Source organism: Melozone crissalis, unplaced genomic scaffold (genome assembly GCF_028551555.1).
Source record: "Melozone crissalis strain CALT ecotype California unplaced genomic scaffold, PUWL_Pcris_2 ptg000027l_1, whole genome shotgun sequence".
NCBI classification, from domain to species: domain Eukaryota; kingdom Metazoa; phylum Chordata; class Aves; order Passeriformes; family Passerellidae; genus Melozone; species Melozone crissalis.
Genome location: NW_026535805.1, coordinates 73,635,091 through 73,652,861, shown reverse-complemented (window position 1 = coordinate 73,652,861; position 17,771 = coordinate 73,635,091). Strand labels below are relative to the sequence as shown.

General features: G+C 41.1%; 1 protein-coding gene across 2 annotated transcripts in view; it reads right to left on the bottom strand.

Annotated features, from left to right (window-relative positions):
* ME1 (malic enzyme 1) overlaps positions 1-17,771 on the bottom strand; it is a 155,954-nt gene that overhangs the window by 3,348 nt on the left and 134,835 nt on the right. For both annotated transcript variants that reach the window (XM_054280249.1, XM_054280250.1), the window contains exons 10-12: positions 8,419-8,524; positions 5,462-5,604; positions 3,248-3,421 (exon numbers count right to left, since the gene is read on the bottom strand). In XM_054280249.1, the coding sequence (XP_054136224.1) occupies positions 3,248-3,421; positions 5,462-5,604; positions 8,419-8,524 (423 nt within the window). The remainder of the gene's footprint in view (positions 1-3,247; positions 3,422-5,461; positions 5,605-8,418; positions 8,525-17,771) is intronic.

Genomic DNA, 17,771 nt, shown 5'->3' with positions numbered 1-17,771 from the left:
TAAAATCAAGTTACTGCTCTTCATAACAGCGACCAGGTTATTTCAAAATGATTCAGAGCCCTTTGATGTGCATCTGAATGTAAGGAGGCACTCACAACATGAGGTCCCTGATGTTAACAGCATAAGAGGGATCTGCAGCAAAGATGAAAGCTGAAGAAATCAACAGCAAGTTGCTCTTACTGCAATGCATCACTGAAAATTAAAGGTTCAGGAGTGGAGTACTTCTCTTTTGTGATTCTGCTTTTGATAGAAGGCAAGCCACAAAATATTTGGGCAGTGCTCAAAGTGGGAGAGGTAGCAAGGTCAACTGTACAGATGCCATGCTGTTCCTTCAGACACACTCCTGTAACAGCATTGAAAACTATGCAAAAACACAAACCCAAGCATTTCCAAAGAGAACAACACCCTCTTCATGTGCTGCTTGAAAAACACTCCTTGAGAACATCAGATCAGTGGTAGGGGGAAAAAAAAAGATGAATCTACATGTGGGATTACTGAGAAAATAAGAGGTGCCAGAGAAAACATAACTGTGCCAATGTATAAATCCAGAATGTAACATCACTTTGAGCAGGGTGTGGTTTTTCTCCATATACTTCAAACAAGAATGGGGTAGAATCATGAGAGGGTATAGAAAATAATTTATTTTTTTTTTGATCAAGGAAACAAAAAAAAATAGACTTGGGAGAACAAGAGAAGTCTGAAAGGAAATGCAAAAGACAACTGAAGGCAAACATTTCTTAGGGTGCTGTAGGGAAAACAAATCATCAAAGAGCAGAAAATCCTGAGTTTCTTTTTTCTCAGGACTCACAGTTACAGTGTGACACTAATTGACAAAAGATGGTAAAATGTATAAACATTTTTAAAAAGCCACTAGGTTAATTTATGAAGGAAAAATCCATACAGGGACAAAACATCCAGCATGGGAAGGCCATTCAGTAAATGTTGCTGGAATCTGAGAAGCCATTTCAGCAGAAGGATCACTCTGTATTTCTCTTATTTATCCTTTTTTCCTCAGCTTCTGCTAGTGATTGCTTTCACAGGAAGATATCAAGCAGTTTGGATCCTAGGTACGACCCAGTATGGCTATTTTCGTTTTTTAAATATTAATTAATTAAAGTTTTTAATAGAAAAATTAACAAAGCCTCATTACAGAATCTAAAGTAAAGGCAACCAAGACAAAATGGCATAAAGCAAGTGGGGGCATCTTGGTTCTTGGAGGACATATTCTCCATAATGAAAAGATTTTGTAGGATTATTTCTGAACTAAACTGCAGGTCACACATGCAGGACTATTTCATTAGTTCATAATTCTCTGCCTCTTTTGTTGTGTTTGGTAGGACTTAAAAGAATAGGCAACATCCCTTGCCATCAGAGAACAACTGCCCACAGTCAAGAGGTATTACAGCTTACAGTACCTTACATTTATGATCCAAAGTCAAAGTTACACTCTATTTTACTTGGCAGGAAGAAAAGAACATTGAAATCAAAATCTGTTCTAGTTACAACAGATACTTATTTGTGACTTCAATCAGATTTAATTGGAGAAATGGCAAAGCAAGAAGCAGGAGGTGCAGGCATGCAGCTTGGGCTGCTTCCTTTTTATCATTTCTTTTTTTCAGGTAAGCTACCTTGGCAATCTAAGAAGGTCCCTCTACCCAAAATGCATGGGTTTGGTTCTCTAAATTTTGCAGCATCTGGGATGCTTCAATTTCAAATGAGGAATACCAAGCACATTCTAAAACCCCCATGAAACTATTCTGATTTTATCCTTCCAGTATAAAAGCCAAGAACATACATTTTCCTTTTGCTTTGCAGTGTGATTATTCAGCTAGGGGCTTTCACAGCCCTGACACCTCTTCTGGCAGACCCCTGTGGCACCCATCAGCTCAGTTCAGCCAAGCCCCACAGCCCCTCACATGTCAGGAGACCAGATGTGGAAGCCCTGAGCTGGGAGCAGCAAGGGAGCAGCTACTCAGGGATCCTGCCACCAACAGAACTTTCTATGCAAGACAAAACCCACATTTTTATATGTCAAACTTTTCTAAAGATTATACTAGGGGAAGGCAACTGTATAGCAGAACCTGCACCAAAGAGTCAGGAAAAAATGACCACCTCAAGTGAGAATTTAAAAGCTTCCTCACAATTTCTGCTACTATTTAACTTCCCTGACTGTTAAATTTCTTTGTTCAGAACTGTTTTTTTCTGACTTCATAGACTGTCACATGAAACACAGTTCAATCCACACATATGCCACCTTTAGTCATCAGGTCTCACCATACAGGAACCATTTCATGCAAACCAAAATGAAGCAACCTCTACAATGAAGTTGGACAACTCTAACACAGCAGCAGTTTATACTAGGAAGTGAGGATCACCATATCCAATTGAAATTACAGGGGAGGACTTAAAGGAAAGATATAATTATCCAAAGGCTTAGGAGATGGATCATTGCCCTTTTATGATGGTTAAAGTCAGTGGAGACAGGCTGGGCTTTTTACTAATTTTAAAGATGGAAATTGTGAATGTCTTTCTTACAGAGGGCAGGCTATTAGCAAACCCCTTTGAAGATGCCACAGCATGCACCTTAAAAAACCTCTGAAAGTCCAACAAGGACAGCATGCAAGTGCCCACCCCTTAATAAAGCTCTGTATGACATACTGCCATAGGATCACACTGCCTAACAGCTGCCCTCGAGTGAGAGCCAAGGACCACTTTCTTCCCTTTAAACCATGAAGAGCAAAGAAGGAGCAAGAATCTGGAATGAAATATTCCTTAGAGAAGCTGCAGGAGCTGAGTAATGCATTCACATATCTGCTAATTGGTGCAGCTTTTTTTCCCTTTCATTTTTAATTGTTTCATAATTCAAATTCAAGCAATTTTGTAAGCAAAAGACTCACATGAGTCACCCCAAAGCTACCAACATCATCAATAATAATAATTCCTTTCAATCTAAAATCAAACCTATGTGCCTATGCATGCAAACTGTACAAATGTGCATTTACCTGCAGTAACACTGCACTGAAATCTTTCTTTTTTTCCCTTCCCAACAGAAGGTATAGTTTATGTCAGGTGTCCCTTGCCCAAGTATTAACTTTTTAAAATGGCTTGTCCAAATACAACTTATAAAATAAAGGCCTTACACAGAAAGCAGTATTTTCCCCATTGTAAAGTTTAGCTCTTTCTGTTTAATTGCTCATTAACATCAAGTCACTAAATTAAGGAATTTAAATAATCTTGTATACAGTACCTCAGCAGTCGTGAGGAATACATTCTCATCAATATGTCTCATTCCACATGAAATAACACCAAGGGCAACTCCTGGGAACACATAGGAATTGTTACCCTGTCCAGGATAGAGAGTTTTTCCACTTGGAAGAGTGACAGGATCAAAAGGACTTCCACTGGCAAAAATCCCACGTCCCTAAATTGTAAGAAGGAAAAGAAAGCACATTAATTGAGAGATTGCTGTTGAAATATTTCTCACATCCTTTTAAATATCCATCAATAAATATCCATTTAAATAATGTGAAAGCTGGGCTGAATCTATTTAGCATCTATTCTGAGAGGGTGTTAGAGCTGTTTGCCTGAATATGTCTCAAAAACATCAGGACACAGATCCTGGAGACCACTGGTGATTCTCTGTGGCTGTCTAACCCAATCTGTACCATTTAGAAGGAGGCAAACTGAAGCCAGCAGTCATTATTCACTTTGTGCATCCATGCCAGAAGAAGCTCCATGGGAAGTACAGAGCTGTAAAACCCTAAGTAGGCAATACTGCTATGGTAGCAACAGGTGATGCTACTGGACTTTTTTTCCCAATAACAAAGCATCCAAAAATGATACTAAGGCAACTAAATGTTGTGCTTTTGGATGGGGTGATTTCTGAGGAGCTGTGGGCAGGCAGAACTCTCTTTTCTTCCCAATCCCCCACTTCAGGCCCTTGAGCCCACTCCACAGCTCAACAGAATGACCAAGGTGCAGGTCCTGTCCCAGGAACATCATCCCATAGAGCAACAGCACGAGTCAGTGTGGAACCTCCTCTGCCAGGACCTTGGGGGTCCCCTCTTTGTAACATACTGAGCAGGGTGAAGGCACCAACTCAGGTCCCTGCTACTGATAAAGCATTAGCATGTTTCCCTGCAGGTTTCTGGGTAATGCCAGGCAGGACTGTGGCTGGCAGAGCCCAGGTATCATGCCCAGACTGGTGCAGGCAGGCAGTAGGGAAGAGCCAGCCTGCTTGAGGGAATTAAGGGAATTCAGCTATATGGGGACAGGTTACACCATAACACTTGTCCTGAGGACATGAGATCTGCTCTAACTCAGTTTAGGGCGCAGTTCATGTGGGAGTGGCACTGCACAGGACTGGTGCCTGCAGCCCAAAGGCCCCTGGCTCCTGCTCTCTGGGCAGGGAGCACCCTTAATTTTAAGCACTGAATTTAGGTGGAGAAGAAAAGCCAGCCTTTATTTATGCTAGCACTGCTAAAGTGATAAATATCACTGTTAAATACTTCAGAGGCACTTTGTATCAGAAATATCTCTGTCTGTTTTAGAGAACTGGAAACTGAAATGCACTATAGTGCATTTTAAAATAGGCCGCTGTTGCTATTCAGCTCTTCAGAAGAATATTCTGTTTTGTTTGGTGTCATGCTCTATAATCTTGGCCTGCTTATTGTATGTTTTGGTGACAAATCAAATACTTCAGAGTGTCTTTTGCACTTGTGGTTACCCACTACAACCAACCCTTCACGTAGATTGCTTCCCTGGCTCCTGCACTGTGCTGTAATTACATCCGTGCTGTGGAGAATGGACATGCTAAATTTGTCCTTTAAACACTGAGAAACTGTCATTCAAAATGCCCTGTATCTGAAAAGAAATCTAAATACACCCACTATGAAACACAGATACATTTTAAATTCTAGGCTGAATTACAGGATAATGTGTTTATCAGTACTTCTATGATAAATAAGCAAGCACAGTTCTCTTAATTTTTACCTACATTTATGTAACAGAAAACTTTGTAAGAAGAATCAATTACCCCAGTTCTTAATACAGAATGATTTTAAAGATTCTGTTTCATGTATTGAAATATTTTCTTACCCAAAAGAGTATTTATGAAATCTCAAATCAAAAGCATGCCACTGTGCGTATATATTACACAAAATGGTACAGTTCATAATGCTTTAGTGATTGATGGTGACTGATGCTCTGGTTATAAAAGATTATGAGTGTTGCCTACACCAATAAAAGCTATGAAATGTTTTTATAAGAGTGCAAGCATGCAGTGAACTCAATGAAATTGTCTTGATAAAATCTGAAAAATCTTTTAAATTATTTAACTCATTTTATCTATGTGCAGAGACATGATTAGTACCTGCTGCTCCACCCTCTGTCCTCCTCCCTTTTAAAATTTAATTTCAGACTTTTCATGACTTATACTGGAAAGATGTTAATCTTTGCTTACCTCTGTGTATTTGTAGCACTGCTCAGCAGTACATTCAGCTTTGCTAGTGGGATTGCTGAGAGCAAAAATTATAGGATGTTTGTTTAGAGCAGCCATATCCTTAAGAATTTGTGGAGTAAAAGCACCTCCAATTGCAGCAACTCCTAAAGAAGAAAAATACACATATAACAAGTAGACAAATTAAATTAGTTCAAGGTAAGACAAGCATGTCACTTGTAAAAGAACAAAGCTCCTTTCTCTCTTTCTCCCTCTTTAAAATGGAGTTCAGCCTTTTTCCTAACATGTAGTTGGAATAAAGTTTTGTATAAAAGACTTTGCAATAGAGAAACTCCAGCATTGTCCCTAGCATAAGCCACAACCTATTTTCCCCTACATGATCTGGTGAATTTCTCCTTTCCCTGTTCTCAGGTCCTTTGTGTAAGATAAAAATGTTATCACCTAACCTGCAGCTAGGTCTAGTATGGACTAGACAGATGCAGCTCTGGGGCCTAAAGTTCTGTGCAACGGACTGGAGAGTTTCTCCCAAATCCAGTGTGTCAGATTTCAGATTTTTCTGACATGATGAGTAAAGTCTCTGCCTTCTGCATCTGAGCTGAGCTGACAAATAATAATTTTGAGTCTAGGTGTTCCCTGACAGCAACAATTTCTTTAATACATCCCTTTTCATTGCACTGTAGATGCTTTTCTACTCCCTGTACTGTCCACACTTATAAATGCTATTCAGAGGAACTGAATGCCACTCTGGCAGGATCAAATCATCTAACTTAGGTTGCACTCTGCTGCATTGCAGACTTGCAGCCAGAACTTAGATCTTGCACCTCAGACAATTCGCAAACAAAGAGGGGGGTGTGTGATGTTTTTGAGATGCCAAGGACCCCTGTATTTCTGAATAATCTACAAGAGCTGGTAATTCAAGGATATCCACACCTTCAGTGAAAATAAACAGACAAACAGATCTTGGAGTAAAACTACTTTATTTTACTGGAGGCCTCTCTCACCTGGCTTGGAGAGAAGGTAGCCTCCTTTGTCCTCACAGACCCCAGTGCCTGACACCCCATTCTGCATTCCACACAGCATCTGAGTTTCAAAATCAGAGAAAACAGCTTGTTTTCCCTCTCCTGGGGTGTGGAAATGGATTAAGGCTCTCCAGGCTGGGAGAGGAAAGCCTGGAACCTGAGCCTTTCTCAGGTCAGTACTGTAACATCTCATCGCTGATGCTCAATTGAGCATCTTGACAGTGCCCTCTCTGAAAGGACAGCTTGGGATTTGCCTGAGGAGAACATCAGGTCCTTGGGGGGAGATGAAAGGGGCCCTCACTGCCCAGAGCTGGCTCTAAGATTGTGCTTCAGGACAAACATTTCTTTAAGGCATCTCAGAGTATTTTCTGACTGATTTTACATGGAGCATGGTATCATCTGTTACATACTATTATTTTTTGCAACTCTGAGCTCTCTGTACTTGACCTTCTATGAATGGACAGGGATGCTCAGATGCAAAAGCTCTGACAGACCAGCTGAGCCACTCTGTGCTTGATGAACAGTTCTATAAGAGCCTGTTATACACCTCAGTTTCTGGTTAAATCTTCAGCTGCCAAGTGTTTAATGTCCACTAAAATTGCTTCTGGACAGCCAGCTGTAAGAATGACAACTATCTTCAGATTTAAGGTAAAACAAAATGCTTATGGCTATTTTTTTTAATTGCAGTTTCTTAGACTGGGTCTATCTAAATTAAGGCTTTTCCTTGAGCCATTGCAGGCAATGAAATGTCTATAAGGATTTGCTCAGACAGAGCTAAGTAAAACAGTGGGAGGAGGGCTATCAATGTATTTCCCCATGACTCCTGGTACTCCAGGGAACATACTGAATGTCTAGTCACTCAAACCAAAAATCCCCAATATTAGTTTCTATTGCTGTTTCTGATGGAAGAGACTTCATTATACAGAACTGATAAGAGAAAGTGACCTTGAGGGAGAGTCACAAAGCTTTATACATAAAAATTACACACAGTAAAACCCATATTTCATGGCAGCAGACTTTCCCTAAGCATCCAAACACCTTTATCCGCATAAATATTCATTCATTCTACTCTTCTGTCCCTCTAGCATCTTCAGCCTTGTAGTATACTAAGTAAATTCTCTGCACCACTTGGTCTCCTCTTTCAATCATATCTTCATGTAGCACAGGAAGAGAATTCATTTACCTCACTGGTGACCACTGGTAAAAGCGGATTTTACTGAACAAGGACCATGTGGTGTAGGCATAGTCAAAAAGGTAGCTGTTAAAATGTAGGACAGTTATCACTGTGGCATTTCAGTTTTTTAGCACCTGATGAATGAGTTTAGTAGCCAGATAGATTAATCTTCAAGTCTTACATATTTAAAAAAAAAACCAAGAGTACTTGCAGTTCACTTCTGAAACTGTCACTGAAACACAATAACCACATTATAGAGAGCTGAACAATTCATTATTGAGATCACAGTCCTTCACCTTTTACAAAAAAAAGGTCTTGTAAAATTTACATTTTGGTCTGCAAAGAGGACTGCTGGCTAAGGACCTAAATGTGAGCAAAAAGAAGACTCAGATACAGCACCCTTGTATTTGCGTAGCCTTATATGAGCTTAGCTCAGTTTTCTCATTCTAAGTTGGAGGTTATTTGTATTACACCTTCCACATTACACAAGAAATAATTTAGGAAGGTGGTAAGGTCCTCCATCAGATGTTTAAACCCAGTCAGATTCCCCTGTAAAATGGATGGCTCAGAATGAAAGCAGTGTTACATGCTTGGATAGTTACTATTTGTTCAGTTGCTTAATAGAGTCCATTATGCACCCAGTGTTTTCTGAAAACACACAAAGGTAAACTGTTCAGAGGAACTTGATCTTCTCTTCAGACAAAGCCACATCCCCTTTTTTTTTTCAACAAAGAATAAGGTCGTTGCCTTAAAGTCAAAGAAATTACCTATTAGCACAGACGGTTTTATATCTTTAACAATATCTTCTAGATTTTTCATTTCACGATGTTCGTGGGCAAAACGCTGTTTCTCATGGGTTAATGAGGCACGGCCCTGCATACAGAACAACAAGAAAAATAAATTTAAGTTTAATGGAACCTAATATCTTGTTTATATATCTGGTTTAACACATTCTATTTTCATTTCTATTTTTGCATCTATCATATCAAATGAAGTTACACTGTGTACAGCTAATATGCTTATGATAATTTAGGACTAATCTATTTGTCTAAGCAGTCAATAAATTCAGTAATTGTACTTTAAATCAAAAATAGCTGTAGAATACCACAGTATTAACATCTAATTGAGCAATTATACGAGATTTGTAACTTAGCAAAATAAAAATAGTTTCTCCTAGCTTTTTTAGCTTTGCTCTTGCCCGAAAGTATGAAGACTATATGGTGTGAGTATTTAGACTATAGTGGAGCGTACATTTTTCTTCACATTTTTCATATTTAATTCATTCATTATTAAGGATGGAATATAAAAATAATTCCAACCAGATGTCTGGTGCACCATTTCTGCATTAGCAAAATTGACTCAGCTGTGAAAAAGCTTTTGCCCTGATCTCTACTGGAAACTTCCACCCACCCATGCCCAACAAGGTTTCCAAACAGAATATGACAGATGCAGGAGAAAGGGCTATACAATATCACTGACATTGACTTGGGCTGCAAAGTGGGTTTGAACTCAGTGTAACATGGAGTGCAGGCTGAGAATGGGCCAGAATTTGTGAAAATGCTGTTAGCTGTCTAAATATGCAGAGCTTTGTCTGTACACAGACATCTGAAAATGTCAGCAGAAAAGTTTGAAATAAGCACACCACCGCCCCTTGTTTTAGTCTCAAACCTGCAGAAAATATCACTGCAAAGGCACTTTTCAAACACAAGTCTACAAGATGGTTCCAGCCCTTCAAACATCTTTCAATTTCAGACAGAAAGATGCAGATTAAACACGGAAGTACATGAGGAAAATTGAATGCTGAATATAATTTTGACCAAATAGCCAGAACAGATATGTATCATCTCCCCAGCCACACCTTTTACAACTGGTAAAATGAAAGTTTCCTTAATCTCAGCAAGATTATTAAGGCTAAATGGAAGTACTGGAACAGAATTCATGCCACGATTCCACCAAAATCTATAAATTTGAAAATTTTGTTTCAATTTAGGCCTGCATACATCATCAGACATAAGCCCCAGTTAGCTTTTCTAACAAAACTGAGAAAGCTGATGCTTCATTTCAGACCCCAATTCTGCAGTGTGGCAGCATGTGGCCGTGCCAGACCGATCCCCAAAGCTCCTCTGCTGGTCCTGGCTCAGCACTGCCAGAGCTGCTGGGCAGAAGGAGAGGCTGTTTCTCATTTCCATCTGCAGGGAAAAGTGCTTCCATCCCAAGGGGGCCACAGGGAGCTGTCATGTGGTCAGGGCTGACAGAGCTGCTCTGCCCCACAGCATGCCAGCTCCTTTTGGCTTACCCATGATTACAGGGCATTTCCAGAGATCTCTCTTTTCTCTGCACATTTTTATGCAGGTCTTAAGTGTTCCCCTAGAGTGATCAGCACAGAAATACTGAGATAGGGGCACTTGATTTCCTTTGTGGATAAAATGTGGAATTGTCAGCCCTGAGGGAATGCTGCAATATTAATCATTTTTGGCATGTTCATGCTTGAATCATTCCACCACGGTATGCATTTTGCATCCTGCCATTTCCCAGCATCCCAGCAGATGTCCCCACAGTCTGCACACACACTTTAGACACATCTCATTTTAAAGCAGGAATTTTCCTTAACTTTTTCAAGGGAAAAATAAGAAGCTTTCATTTTAGTCAGCAAAGAAGAAACCCCAACGTTTATGACTTCCAGACCAAGAGCTTGTTGCTAGGATTAACTCAAAATACTTTAATAAAAGCCACTTCTCATTCTAATCTGCTGATTGGTTGGAATTTAAATGCTTGGTGGCAGATTTGCTGGGGAGCCAGGAGTGAGTGCCCTGGGCCACCATCCAGTCCCAGGCTGCTTCTGGAGATGGTTCCTTAATGGTTCATCCTGTTGCTGCTGAGGAGGCCAGTTTTGCCTCTGACCTTAAAACACAACTTCTAGGAGACTGCCTTGGGCTACCAAGGAAAAAAACATCACCTCCAAGGGCTGTGACCAGCTCACTCTTCAGGCAGAGGCAGGCTGGTAGTTCTGAGCCCCTCCAGGATCTGCAGATCTGGACAGATTGCTCAGGAAAGGTCACCTTTGATTTTTTCTGCAGCAGGTAACAGATTTTTTCTGTCAGCCAAGAGATCCGGCTGACACCTTAGCAGATACAAATCTTGGTATTCTTTCATTTTCAATTTCAGTCAAAACAAACAACCAAAATCCTTCATGAAGCAGACTTTCTTTTTCATACAGTTTTACACCTGACTGGCTTTTGAGTAGGTGTTAAAACACTTACTGATGAAACACCAGGGATTCAAAGTCCTGACATTGACAATGAGCTCTCATTTAATTGGCTACAAAGGAGTGCTCAAACAGTAAGAATGTGACCCACTGCAAAGTTTTTCAGGCTGCTACTTAGAGAGACTAGTGCTAGACAGATGGGTCAGCTCAGGTCAGATTGCCTTACCCTAATTTCAATCTGCTCTTAATTTCACATATGATACTCTACCATTCTAAAAAAAATATACTCAAACAAACAAACAAAAAACTCAATGCAAGTAAAAACCCAAACAATTTAAAATTTACTTATTTATTCAGCTTTGGTCTGAATTAGTTTGATCCCATTAGTCAGCATAGATCATGTCTCCAAGTAAATATTTTTCCAGCATATTAACTAAGAATGAAATATTAAATTATGTGGCTTAGCAAAAATAACAACAGCTATGTGCCTAGACATTTTTGCTTGGAAAATGCTTATAAAAGAAATTATATGGTTGGGTTGTTTTTTGTTTTTTTAGTATCTATATTTTAAAATAAATTAGAATCATAGAATGGTTTGGGTTGGAAGAGACCTTAAAGATCATCTCCTTCCACCCAGCCTGCTGTAGGCATGGACACCTTCTGCTAGTCCAGGTTGCTCAAAGCCCCATCCAACCCAGCCTTTAACACTTCCAGGGATGGGGAATCCACAATTTCTCTGGGCAACCTGTTCCAGTGTGTCACCACCTTCACTATAAAAAAAATTCTTAATTTCTAATATGAATTGACCCTCTTTCAATTTAAAGATGAAATCCCTTGTCCTATCAGTCCCCGCCCTTGTAAGAATTCCCTCTCCAGCTTTCTTACAGGCCCCTTTAGGTACTGGAAGGCCAGTAGAAGTCTCCTGGGGCCTTCTGTCCTCGAGGCTGAACAATCCCAATTGTCTCAGCCTTTCCTCATAGGAGAGGTGTCAGAAATGTATCTTCACTGTTAATTCAGTGATCCCAAAGGAGCTACATAACACCTCCCTAAGCTCTACATCCAAGATATCAAGACCAGCTAGTTGATTACATAACTTCAATAGTTTAGAGGCCAGTCCTTTAGACAGTATTTTTTCTCCACAAACTGATAAATTCTTAAGTTCTGCTCGCTGCCAAGTAGAAAGGCAGCAGCAGGACCATGACTAGCTTTCCTTTGTGCCCTGCCAACAGGACAAGCAAGAAGGAATAAACAATTCAGTTGTGTGTGTCTTCCTTAAAATAAGGGGCTGCCAATCCATTTGGTACAAGCTTCCAGACATTCATCCCTGAATGCCTATAGCTGGAATAAGAAATCACAGAGCTTTTGTCAGCCAGCAGAAAGAAGAGGATGGAGCCAAAATGCAGATGTCTCAATTCTGGATTTGTGTGGTTTGCTGTCTTGTCTCCTTCCTGACAGTGGAGTGGTGTGAAGTGGCTGGACCTGTCAGTGCTGAGCTGCTCTGACTAAAACATCTTCCAGAAGCACAGAGCACGTCTTCTGATATGTCCATTTCCAGCCCTGGCTCAGCCAGCTTTTGTACTGTGGCTGCTGGGAAATGAGCAGTAAAGGATCAACACAAAGCAGCATAAATCAGAAATTGCTCTGGTCTGCCTGCATCTCCATAATCCTAAAACACTAACATGGCACAGAGCTTACTGGTATTTCCTTTCTTCTCCTAATAGAAAAAATGTAATATACACAATATTTTGAAGAGTTTGAATGGGCTCTGAGGGTTCTGTGTATGAAGCTCTGAGTCTTTTAAGTAGAAACATCATCTTCAGTCACATTCAGATATGTCTTCTAAGTCCACTGTCTTGCTCTTTCAGCATCATTAACAATTCATTCAGTCAATTAAAAGCGCTCAGAAAAACCAGCAGTTTAGAGACCTTTGCAGTACACCAAACCTCTGTACAGTCTCACTGAAGCACCTCAATGCTCACCACACAGGGAGAGATTTTTGGACAGACTTTTTTCCAGGAGCTGCTACCAAAGGATGTTATTGCACTGTTGTTTGAATAGCTGTACAAAGACTCCTCCAGGCCAGGCATCAGCTGCCTTAAGGTGCATTATGTTTTCTATAATGTGTGGCATATGTAGATGTACATAAAGATACATGTCTCACTCCTGCATCAAGGGACACTACCCAAATCCAAACAGAAAGTCTTTCACACTGAAATCCACAGATGAGCCAAGAGATTTAATGTGATACCTGTGCAGCTATTTAGAGGGGAGGACACAAACTTACAAACTCTTTCAATAGAAAAAAGAGGAAGGCAAAGTGAGAAAAAGAGACTATATATTCTTCTTGCTTTTACTTCTCAAATGTATTCATCATCCCAAGAAAGAAATAAAAAAGGACTAAGATTATTTCCTTATAATTTAAAATGTTATATAATCTTATGTTTTTCTTATCTTTTCTAGAATAAGTAATTTTCTGGGGGCATTTTAATAAGTTTGCTTGAATTGGAAAGAAAAAACTAACAGAAAATAAAAACAGCCAACAAAAAAACCCTACTAAAAACTAATGTACCATGAAGAAAATCATAGTATCTTTAATGGATAATCAGACTGCCTGAATAAACTACACAATATACTTCACTAGAATACTGAAGGTTGAAAATATTGATAACCCTCACAAAGATTAATAATTCTTAAGTCCAAAAACTTAAAATCAAAATTCCAGAAATTACTTTTTAATGGAAAAGTATTGCTTCTATCAGAGTATCATTCTGTACCAAGAAACCTTTGGGTTACTTTGTATTTGAACAAAAGAGAACAAAGCAGCCTGAAAACAGATATATTAGAAGTCACTGTGGTATCTGAGACGGAAAGTAATATGAACTAAATTCTTTATTAGCAAATGAATTACAAAGGTGGACTGCGTTAAACCAACAGATGAAGTACAGAGATAAAGAAACAATGGCAGCATTCTCTGATTGTGACATTATGTATGAAAGATGTTGGCAATCATAAAATATCTCTACTCCTTAATGGGTCAGAGTGGTTGGTACTGTATTTTATCATTACAAAACACAGTCACATGAACACCAGGACCTTTCAATTCAAGAAGCAAAAGGAAGTAACAGGACTCAGTAGTGAATAGTTCTATGAAGAAATTGTTTGTATTTTGGATTTGAAATGAAAACAGTTCATAGGGAGCAGTTTCAGGAGGGTTCTGAAGTTTTTAGTTTAAGGGTCTGATCAACAGGGATCAGGTTTCAAGCAAATGTACATCACAGTTTTCACAGAAAGTTACTCTTATTGTCACATTATAGCCAAATTGAGGCTCAGATAACAAACAAAAATGACCCATCAATAAAACCCTGAGAATTTTCATAGAAAACAGCTGTAAAAACAGGAGGCCAGACTTCACGGCAGGCATCTATATGGGAAATTAGAAAATGGGAGGCAAACCTTACAAATGCCACCAATGTGCAGCCTAATGGCACAGCCTGTCGGAGCTGGGGCTGCCGCAGGAGCCAAGGCTGCAGAGCAGAGCAGCTCTGTGCCAGCCAGGCCAGAGAGGCAGGGCTGCAAGCTGCCCAGAGCTGCCCCTGCCATCAGTGCTGGGCAGGGCTGCAAGCTGCCCAGAGCTGCCCCTGCCATCAGTGCTGGGCAGGGCTGCAAGCTGCCCAGAGCTGCCCCTGCCATCAGTGCTGGGCAGGGCTGGAAGCTGCCCAGAGCTGCTCCTGCCATCAGCCCTTGGCAGGGCTGCAAGCTGCCCAGAGCTGCCCCTGCCATCAGTGCTGGGCAGGGCTGGAAGCTGCCCAGAGCTGCTCCTGCCATCAGTGCTGGGCAGGGCTGCAAGCTGCCCAGAGCTGCCCCTGCCATCAGTGCTGGGCAGGGCTGGAAGCTGCCCAGAGCTGCCCCTGCCATCAGCCCTTGGCAGGGCTGCAAGCTGCCCAGAGCTGCTCCTGCCATCAGTGCTGGGCAGGGCTGGAAGCTGCCCAGAGCTGCCCCTGCCATCAGTGCTGGGCAGGGCTGCAAGCTGCCCAGAGCTGCCCCTGCCATCAGCCCTTGGCAGGGCTGCAAGCTGCCCAGAGCTGCCCCTGCCATCAGTGCTGGGCAGGGCTGGAAGCTGCCCAGAGCTGCTCCTGCCATCAGTGCTGGGCAGGGCTGGAAGCTGCCCAGAGCTGCTCCTGCCATCAGTGCTGGGCAGGGCTGCAAGCTGCCCAGAGCTGCCCCTGCCATCAGTGCTGGGCAGGGCTGGAAGCTGCCCAGAGCTGCCCCTGCCATCAGCCCTTGGCAGGGCTGCAAGCTGCCCAGAGCTGCCCCTGCCATCAGTGCTGGGCAGGGCTGGAAGCTGCCCAGAGCTGCCCCTGCCATCAGCCCTTGGCAGGGCTGCAAGCTGCCCAGAGCTGCTCCTGCCATCAGTGCTGGGCAGGGCTGGAAGCTGCCCAGAGCTGCCTATGCCATCAGCTGGGAGGCAGCTGTGAAGGAGCAGAGCCCTCTGACGACTGCGCCGTCCCACATTCGAGGCACTGCTGGCTCTCAGCCCGTCTCACAATCAGGGCAGCACAAATCTATTTATATAAACACTTGCCTCTGTTTCACTGTGTCAACTGTGGCTTATTTAAACAAGAGCTCGGAGATCAGTACACAGATAAATTCATAAAATAATTTGAGGTTCTTAAATACTGAAGACATGAGAACCACAAAAGACATGAGAACTGTAGACCAGGGAGCAAACAAAGAAGTCCATTAGTAACTTGAGTATTTCCAACTGCAAATGTTTTAAATGTTTTGGTTTTACTTGCATTTTTCCTGTGAATTCCCTGCTGCAGAGTTTAAATACAAACAAACAAAAAAGCAATTGTGAAAAAAAGAACGTGGTTAGGAGTCATAGGAGAAGGTAGTGAAGCACCTCCCTTTTGGGAGATGGTCTCTATGTGGCTTTTTTATCTGTTTCATCACAAGTAAATCCCTGGTCTAAAGGCTGTTGAGAACTCCAGGCAGAGACACCTCCACGAGGAGGCCTCAGAATCATGAAAGCGATGGCACAGGAGGGGCACAGAGAGTGGGCTGGGAGGGGACAGGCCAGGCTGCCACAGCCAGAACTGCAGGACAGCATCAGGTACAAGTCAATAAATGCAAAATAAAAAGGGTAGAGGCATGGATATGGACTCACTGGGCAGGGGCTGATGGACGTCCAAGGGCCTGCAGGTGACAGGCACCCTGAGCCACCTCATTTAGGAACCAAAAACTAGAGACATGCGAGTCCTCCCAAAACCCCATACCAAGATTTTATAAAGTGACAGTGCCTCCTGGTCAGGCCCATCCTCTAACACCTAAAGGTGAAGAAAATACATTAAAACTAAACCAGGCAACTTGGGCACACATCTAATAAACAGTTTGTTGCCAATTGTGTGAAAAAGACACAAGATTTTGAGGAGACAATGTCCCAATAGTTGGCAGTAAAACATACAATTATGGTTAAGAAATACAATTCTGATGTTGATGTTAAAACTCATTGTTAGAAAAGTAGGGCTGTGTTAGTCCTATAAAATTTATAAAGTACCCTTTCCATGTAAGTAAGCACACGTGGTTAATAGATTAACAGGCAGGAGAAAATTTATAAAGACAATTATTTCAAGAAGATAAGATCTGAGAACCAGAGCAAATCACAAATCCACAGAACAGCAGAAAATGGAGCAAATCAATAATTATTTTCAGTAACAGAGCAGGAGCAAAAGAAATAACAAACTGCTCAAATTAGGTCCTCATCTCACCCGTACATCTAATGCACACAGAGTCAAAAAGTTACGTGCCAACAAGGGCAACGGGCTTTGGTGGTGTCTCTTTTAGAGAAACACCCCACCAATCACCCTTTTGCCTTGTCCTCACTTCTTTTCATACATTACTCACTGAGCATGAGTAATGCCACGAGCATTCAGAGAGAAATTAATGTTTCCTTTTTGCAAAACTTGCACTTGATATAGAACATGACGAATGCGAGATTTAAGTGCACAGATTAATTCCCCAGGCATCAGAAAAACTGATGAAGCAAACAAAGATTGCTTTGCTGGGATGGTACATGAGTAAAATAAGACAGAAACTGCTTTGAGTGATTGTGGCTCCTTGGAGATACTCAAGGCATTGCATCTTTGCTAAAATGTAAATTATTTTTTTGGCTGAAAGAGTCCCAGCCAGTTGCAGTCAGCCATAAAAGAACTTATCAAGAACAGAAGTGTCAGAATAATTGACTGTTGATAAAAAGAAAGCTAGAAATAATTAAAAGCTAGCAGAACTGGCAGACAGTGGTTTATAAAAGTTAAAAACATTATCAAATTCATCTAGTATTGAAATTGAAACTTTTTAAAAGAACGATTACTGACAATTTTTTTTTTAAATCAGTAACAGACAGTCTGGATGGGATTCAGTTCAATGTTATGATATTTCATTGGGAGCTCTGAAAATTCTTTCACTTGTTATATGAGTCTGGCACTCAAATTCTGGTATTATTCCAAATGTCCCCCTTTCTCTTCCATCGTTCTCTAAGCAAAGACTGAACCATGTATGTACCCAGCTTTGACCAAACCATGAACTTTAATCAGGGTCATATCCAATGCCAGTTAATTGGTTGTGAGAATCTTTCGCAAATAAAATTGCCAGGGATAATGAAATGAGGGAAAGAGGATGCAAAATGAAATCCTTTTATGTGATTATCTACCAGTTTACTTGGTAACCTCTATTATAATTAATCAGAACCATAGAAATTGTTAATTTTTTGGGATCTGTTTCAGTCTTCCTCTGATATAGAAGATCAATATTCTGAGGCCTTCAGCCATCAGACTTCAGTGAATATTCTTGTGCTTGTCATACAGGGTTTAAGATCCTACATCTAATGGATATTGAGAATACAAATCATTCAACTAG